Source organism: Canis lupus, chromosome 4, assembly GCF_011100685.1.
Source record: "Canis lupus familiaris isolate Mischka breed German Shepherd chromosome 4, alternate assembly UU_Cfam_GSD_1.0, whole genome shotgun sequence".
Lineage (NCBI taxonomy): Eukaryota > Metazoa > Chordata > Mammalia > Carnivora > Canidae > Canis > Canis lupus.
Window position 1 is genome coordinate 43983190 of NC_049225.1, and position 8271 is coordinate 43991460.

General features: G+C 47.5%; 1 protein-coding gene across 1 annotated transcript in view; it reads left to right on the forward strand.

Moving 5' to 3' along the window:
- The window catches only part of SLIT3 (slit guidance ligand 3), a 591933-nt gene extending 583935 nt beyond the window's left edge, over positions 1-7998 (forward strand). The window contains exons 34-36 of the mRNA XM_038535455.1: positions 305-590; positions 1336-1541; positions 3341-7998. Of these exons, the coding sequence (XP_038391383.1) occupies positions 305-590; positions 1336-1541; positions 3341-3576 (728 nt within the window). The 3' untranslated portion in view covers positions 3577-7998. The remainder of the gene's footprint in view (positions 1-304; positions 591-1335; positions 1542-3340) is intronic.
- Positions 7999-8271: the final 273 nt, after the last annotated feature.

Sequence of the window (8271 nt, forward strand, 5' to 3'; positions counted from 1 at the left end):
GCTAGCCAGATCTTCTTTTCTCTATAGAAGCTTGAAATAAGGACTTTTATGGGAAATTTTATTAAAATTTCGACTGCAAATTCATGTTTTTTTTAAAGAGTCAAAGTGCAGGACAAACGATGTAAGTCCTTTTGTGGACAAGGTCCCAGGTTTGGGTCCATTCCCTCAATCTGAACAGCAGAGGCCCAGAGCCATGAGGGCCTAGCTGTGAGGACGTAGAGCCCTCCTTCTCAGCCTGAGGGGAGGTCTGGACTGGTGGGTAGGGGAGGGTCTTCAGGTGGCTGTCCTGGCACCCCTCCCCCAGGCATCCCCACCTCTACCGGCCTCTCGGCCCTGCGCCAGGGCACAGACCGGCCACTGGGGGGCTTCCACGGCTGCATCCACGAAGTGCGCATCAACAACGAGCTGCAAGACTTCAAGGCCCTCCCACCACAGTCCCTGGGAGTTTCACCAGGCTGCAAGTCCTGTACGGTGTGCAAGCATGGCCTGTGCCGCTCTGTGGAGAAGGACAGCGTGGTGTGTGAGTGCCACCCAGGCTGGACTGGCCCGCTATGTGACCAAGAGGCCCGGGACCCCTGTCTGGGCCACAGGTCAGTGTCCTTAAAGCCCAGGCACCCTGCATGGACTCGGTCCCTCCTTCCATCCTGTCCCCACCCGAGAAGGGGCACTGATGAAAGCTGGAGGGATTGTATGGTCAGACTAGAGACAGAACCTGTGTATGTGGGTCTGCATAAGAGGTCAAGAGCTTACACAGCCAAAGAGCAGGTCCTCCTTAGGAAGTGAGGACCTTGCTGAGAACACCAGTCTCCATTAAGGAGAATGATGGTAAATTTCAGCATCGGATTCTCCACCTAGATGTGGATAAGATTATCTGCTGCACAGTAGCAGCAGCAGAGAGGTGATTATAGAAAGTAAGAACGATGTCAGGTATAAAGCCCCTTATCCCAATGCCTGGCACCACTGATGGTGGCAGTGGTAGCAGTAGTGACACTGGTTATCAATTAAGATGGTAGAGCAATTAAAATGTTTAGAGAATGCATAGCTGCTTCTGAGCAGTGACCTGCCCCTTGGACATGTGAGTTCCAGTGCCTGTGAAATGGAAAGCCAGCCAGCCTCATGGCCACATGACTTTGGGTGATATGAGCTTCCAGTGGGTTGGACTCAGATGCTCAGCCCCTTGGCCAGCATAGGGCAGACCACAGAATGGAAGAAGCCTAAGGTTCCATAGCTTTGGGCACCCCAGTCTGAGCCTGGTCACTGGCTGGGCTGGACAGAGAAAGCCTCTGGCATCACTGTCTCTGCCCTACCCCTTCTCATTCTGTCCTCTGCCAACAGTTGCAACCATGGAAAATGTGTAGCAACCGGGACCTCATATGTGTGCAAGTGTGCAGAAGGCTATGGAGGGGCCACATGTGACCACAAGAATGACTCCAACCCCTGCTCAACCTTCAAGTGTAACCAGGGGCAGTGCCATTTCTCAGAGCGAGGGGAGCCCTACTGCATATGCCAGCCTGGCTTCAGTGGGGAGCACTGCGAACAAGGTGGGTGCCCTGTGTGTAGGGGAGGCGGACCTGAGAAGGCCGCAGGGGTCAGAGTTGGACTTGAGGTCCAGACGGCTGAAGTTCCAGTTCCAGTGGTGCCACTTGAAGGCTGCATGATTTTATGAAGCTGCTTTCAAAGCTTCAGTTCCTTCATCTTGAAAATGGAGGCAATACCCTACCTCTCTGCAGCAATTGTCCATTGCTGGCGTAACAAGTTAGACCCACAACCTAGCAATTCAAAACCTGCCTTCTCCCTTCAGTGGCCTTGGCCTGCGCAGTGTATTCATTTTGAAATAAGCTCAAAAACAAGAAAATTAAAACTGTATTAAAATTCAAATTTACCTCACCTTGGAGGGTCTTTCCCATGCATGGACCTGAGAAGTCCTCCCTGCACCCAGATTCCTAGGAGACCACCCTGTCTCTAAAGGACTCCTTCACATTTATACTTAGTTTAAATACTATTCTCAACCAAAACTGATCACATTAAAAATTTTTTTATTAAATAATGCATTTTGAAATAATTTGAAATTTAATAGAAAAATTGCCAGAATATGAAGAGCTCTCACATTCCCTTCACCAGATTGCCCAATTACCATGTTGCCACATTTGCTCTTGCCCACCCAACATTATACACACATTATCTTGTAACAATCTCCTAATTTAAAAAATGATATCAAGCTTACCAAAATTCATTAAAATGTATAAAGCCCTTTCTCATTCAGTCTCTTCTGAGGTTCATAAGCTGTGAACCAGTTGGAAGAACAGGAAACTGTGTCACCATTTTCCAGATAAGGAGACCGGCTCAGGGATGACAAGTATCTTGCTTCAGGTTGTTGAGCCAGGGATCCAGGCTCGAAGCTCTTCATTCTCCTCCTCCAATGCTTTGCTCAAGCCCTCCTCCCAAAGTGACACAGATAGTATGGCGGCAAGTTGAAGATTTGAGCAGCTATCGGGGTTCATTAGCTCCTTTCCTCATTCAGATCTCCACTCCAGCGGCATGGCCCAGAGACACCTCCCTGGGCTGCTTTGGGCTCCTGGTCCTGTTCTGTTCCTGTGTGGCCCCCACCTCGGTTCATCATTACCAACACATTCACTTCGGGGATTAGAAAATTAGTATCTAAACTCTATGCCAGTGGGGATTGGGCCAAACCAGAAACTTCCTGGTTTTCAGCGAAGCCAGAAATCCCAATATTTAGTTGATCTCCTGGGGTTTTTAACAGTGACATTTAACTTGGTTTTTTTTTTTTTAATTTTTTTATTTATTTATTTATGATAGTCACAGAGAGAGAGAGAGAGAGAGAGGCAGAGACATAGGCAGAGGGAGAAGCAGGCTCCATGCACCGGGAGCCCGATGTGGGACTCGATCCCGGGTCTCCAGGATCGCGCCCTGGGCCAAAGGCAGGCGCCAAACCGCTGCGCCACCCAGGGATCCCATTAACTTGGTTTTTAAGTGTAGGTGGCACATTCAAAATTTGGGGACAGGATTTAGCCCACAGTCTACTACTCTGCCCTGTCTCATTTGGTGTTTGAGCTCCTTGAAGGAAAGGACGGGGTCTCTGTGAGTCACTATGAAATAAATGCTCAGGACTTAGTTGTAAATCTAGCAGAGTCTGGCCCAGAAGAGGTGCTTGGTGTTTGTTGAACAGCTGGATGGGTTCGTGGGTAGGGAGATGAAGGGATGAGTGGAAAAAGTACAAATGTCTTCATACACACGTTTCCCAACAGCCTGCCCAGGTGTGGACCCTGGCCCATCGTCTGTACCACTCATGCCCTGACCTTGCTTCTCCCACCCTCTGCAGAGAGCCTGTGCCTGGGGGAGGTGGTCCGAGAGGTGATCCGCCGCCAGAAAGGTTATGCATCATGTGCCACGGCCTCCAAAGTGCCCATAATGGAATGTCGCGGGGGCTGCGGGCCCCAGTGCTGCCAGCCCACCCGCAGCAAGCGGCGGAAATACGTCTTCCAGTGCACGGATGGCTCCTCGTTCGTGGAAGAGGTGGAAAGACACTTAGAGTGTGGCTGCCGCCAGTGTTCCTAAGGCCATCCACCCACCTGCCCCCCCACCTCTCAGACTCCAGCTGCGTGGGGCTGGGACAGCCATGTGGAATCCCCTCGAGAGGTGAGGTGAAGCAGCAGAAGCTGGAGAGGAAGCAGAAGAAAAGAATATTAAGTATATTGTAAAATAAACAAAAAAATAGAACTTATTTTTATTATGGAAAGTGACTATTTTCATCTTTTATTATATAAATATATCACACCATCTGAGTATATGTACCATATAGTGAGTTATTTTTACCAAGTCTTGTGTATTTGTCGTGTTTTTATAAACAGCTGTTAAAAATTTTAAGAAAAAAGACTAATAAAAATGTTTTAAAACAAAAGGATAAGAATAAAGAAGTGATAGCCTGTCTGAGGAGGAAGAAGGAAGTTTTTATGTTGATGAAACAGTATCATATCAGCAGAAACTAGGACCTGCTTACTGAGCTCAGGAAAAGGAATGATAAGAGGAAGAGAAGGAAAAGATTTGTTTCTTCTTATTTTTAATGACTCTTTTTGTCTTCCCTAAAAGCACCCAGCTTTTAAGTCCCGGCTGCCGAGGTCTTGTCCTTGCAGAAAAAACTGCTGCACCCTGGCCACCTCTGACTCACAGTCGCTACCCCCACCTGCCCCAGGCCGCCAGCAGGGTCTGAACTACTACAGAGCCCTCTTCTCCCTCCCTGGCTGGCTCTGGCTTCCACCACAGGGCTATCTGAAAACTGCCACAGGCTTCATCTGAGCTTGCTTTGCCAAGTTTTAAAACACCACCTCTTTTCCTGCCCCTCTACAGGTGAGCCAGTAGAAGAACGGGTCATGCCATCACCTCAGACCCCAAACGCTGGCCCTTCCTCCGAAATTTTTGAACCATTCTCTTCCCTCTGGCCCATTTCACATTGGAATGCAGTACTAGGACAGCTGGCCGCCAGGGCTGCGGGGATGAGGAAGGCCAGAAACCCAGCCTGCCCATGGCCCTGGTAGAAGTCCAACTCTGGAAAGTTCTTAGGGGATCTTGCTGTGGGACAGACAAGCCTCTGCCACCTGATCCTCTGAGCCATCATCGTAAGTTGTCCTCACAACTCCTTGCCCATCTGCAACACTTTCCAACATCTATCTGTACTGCATCTTATTTTATCCATGCAACCCCTGCTCCATAAGAGTAAAGCCATATGGCCCCATTTCATAGACAAGGAAACAAGCCTCTCTCAGACTCTGTGTCTTGCCTTAAGCCACATATCTGATAAATACAGAGCCAGACTCAAAGTTCTAGATTCCTTCTCTAGCATAAAAACAAAAGATTCAGGCTGTTCATCAGACAAGCCCTACCAGGAAAAGAAGGTAGATATTCTTTACTGCTGTCTTCCCTGCTTGTGTTCATTTCTTGTTCTGTTCCCCCAGTATCTAGAAAGCTTCTAGACAGAATTCTGTATCAGGGAATGTGAACAAAGGCAGCCTGTCCAATAGATACTGAACCCTGTCTCTCAGCTCCCCTCAGACTAGTACAGATGGCTCAGGGACTCACTGTTCACACCAACTCCTTGTCTCTCACTCATCCCTCCTCCCCCTAGGAAGCCTCTCCCTGCAGAAGTGTCAGGGAGAAGGACGTGGGGCTCAGAGGACCTTCCAGCACAGAGGGTCCCCTGAGGAACCTATTGGTTCTATGAGGGCCAACTGGGCCAAAGATTGCAAGAATCAAGAGAGAGGAAGAAAAGAAAGGAAGGTGGAAGAGCACAAGGCAAGTGGCAAATAAGGATGGAAGGAAGAAGGGAAAGAAGGGATAGGGAGGCAAGAACAGAAGAAAGGATGAAAGGGATGAAGAGATGGAAGAAGTGAAGGAAGGAGAAATAAGATGGAGGAATTTACTTAAAAATATATGTACTAATATACATTATGTTCCAGGTACATAGTATACCTTATCGTGGATTTGTTTCAAATATTAACAGATAGGTTGAGTTAGCACTTACTACATTATACATGAGATACCATTCTAATTTATAATACATATTATACATATTCATTTAATTCTCAAAACAACCCTGTAGTAAAGATGTTACTAGCCGATTTTACAGTTGAGAAAATTGAGTCACAGAGAAGCTAGGGTACTTGCACAAGAGTAGATGCCAAATAAATTGTACAGCCAGGATTTGGGCTCAGTTTGCCTAACTCCAGAACTTACTCATGGGAAGGAAACATCTGCCTTTAAAGATCCTATAGTCCAGGGCAAAAACAATCATGGGACAACTGCTTTGTTATAGGAGTCTCCTAATGGCAGTGTACACAAGGGAAGTGGCTGTCCAGAGTAGGAATTGCCAATCCTGGATCTTCAAGAATGAACAGGAGTTTGCTGGGGTGGTGGGGGAGGCGGGGTGAGCTTTCCAGGGAATGGCCTGTGAAGCAGGAAAAGACCCAGTATGTTTGGGGAACAGTCAGAGGTCCAGGGTGGCAGGAGTATAGGATGCACAGTAGGGAGTAGGAATCAATGGGTTAGACGTAAAGGCATGGGTTCAACCACCAGGAGCTGTGCATGGCAGGCTAGAACACAGGGACCCAGCAGGGTTTTTAAGCAGGAAAAATAGCAAGACAAGCTCTAAGAAGAGAATTGGTGGCAGAGTCGAGACAGGCTTAAAAGAGGAGAGAGGGCTGTGCCACCCAAAATGGCTTGGGGGCTCCTAGTTGTTCATTTTAGTTTGTTATAGCTAAACAATGCTGATTTCCAGAAAGCCCCAAAAGTCTTTGCGGTAGCTCAAAATATCTGTCCTAGTAGGGGTGTCCTGAGATCTTCTCAATACCCTTCCCCTCCCTCATGCCATCAGCCCACCCCACCCACACAGGTACACCCTAGGGTTATTCTACCACCAACACTCCCAGCTAGCCTCTCTCCACATGACATGAAGCCCCCTTGGCCTGCCATCCTGAGAGCTGCGCCCCAGGGTCACTGACTTTCTGGGAAGACTTGCCAGGCTGCAGCTTTCCCTCTACCTCCCTCAAGGAATCCAAGGCCTGCCTCTGCCAACTATGCTCTGAGCCCACTCCTGAATCCAGCTGCAATCAGCACAGCCAAAAGGACTGGGGTCTTAGTGTGGCTTAAGGGTGATTTTTGAGCCTTCCCATCAATTTTAGAAGCCTTAACTTTATGAAATACCTAATGCAAGATTAAGCAAATTCTCCCCAAAAGGAACTTTCTCTAAAAAATGGAGATTAAAAGTCTCTCACTTCAACAGCCAAATTCTAGAAATAAAGTTCCACAGGGCAGGAAGAGTTCAGTCAGGTTATTTGCATGCTTAAAAGTGGTTCAATGTTTGCATGTGGGGACACGCACATGTGAAAAGGGGGGCTTGGGCTCTGTTTCCCCCTGAGCAGGATTCAGGGGAGGGAGGATCCCTTTGACTCAACCAAAGGATCCTGAAGTAGCTGATGTGATGATGTATTTAAAAGTTCTTTGTAAAGTGTAAACTAAAAACCTTTAATGTCAGCTGTTATTACTATCATTGTTGCTATTATTGACTTGCCAACAGGCCCCATGTAGAAGATGGCTTTGCCTTTTCAATTTCAGAAAGGAACCCAAGTCTGACACTTCAGAAAGAGGACATGACAAGGAAAAGAGGGGCAAGGAAAGGGAGGGAGATTGCCTAGGGCCAGGGCAAAAGGGAAAATCCCCCCAGAATGACCCTTAGGAACCCAGGAGTGGCCAGGAAGGGGACAGAGTTAACCTTGCCTTCTACCAGATACAAAGCTACTATCAGATTGAACCCTATGGCCAAGCAGCCACCCACTGCCTTTGCTGGAAGGAGAAACCCCTGGCATAAGTGGACCTGCTCCTCAAAACTCACAGGGTCTCATATATCAGAGCTAAAGGAACCTGAAGGAATCCCTCCCTGGTGAGTGATAAACCTGAGAATCAGACATGGAATATCTAAATCAGAGACCAAGGTCATTCTACAAACACCAGAGGCAGGAACAGACCCAGGTATCTACCCAGGACATCATTCTTCCTGCTACTCCACTGTGAGCATCCAGGAAGAGTGAAGGTTGAGGCAGACCCTGTGATACCAATGATACCAACTAGGTGTCCAAGAAAGTATCCTCCCCTTCCCCCACAGTGCACTCAGATGGCTGAAAAGCTGGGGCATTGCCTGGTTTGGTGGCCCTACCCAAATGTTCTATTCTGGATTAGTGCCAGAGGAAATGCTTGGGGAAAGATGGTGAGAGATGCCAGCTAGCCAGAACAAGCAAAGACAGAACTGGGCATTTGGCAGAGATTATTTCTATAACTTAATAAGTTGTAAGAGAAAAACTTTTAAGATGGTTTTAAAAACAATGTTACAGTGCCACATCACCATTATGGGATAAATAATGTACAATTTTTTATTCAACAGACTGTCATATTCTGATGTCATTAAAATAAATCGATGAGTCACAGGAGAGCTATCAGATGTTCTTGTAATTTACCATAAACTCAGTCCTACTCCCTGGTGTGGGTTTTATTTTTGTTCCTGACCTTCACTCCCTGGGGCAAAGATTACTACATTCATGGGGTTTGGACAAGTCTGGTGTGGAGTTAGTGAAAACAATTGGTTTCTTGAAACATGAAGTGGGGGAAAAAGGATCCAAAGTTCCCAAGGGACATGGGAGAAAAGCCCCACAGATGGCTTAAGTTCTGCAGGGTGTGTGATTTGTATGGCCACAGACTGGGTGCCAA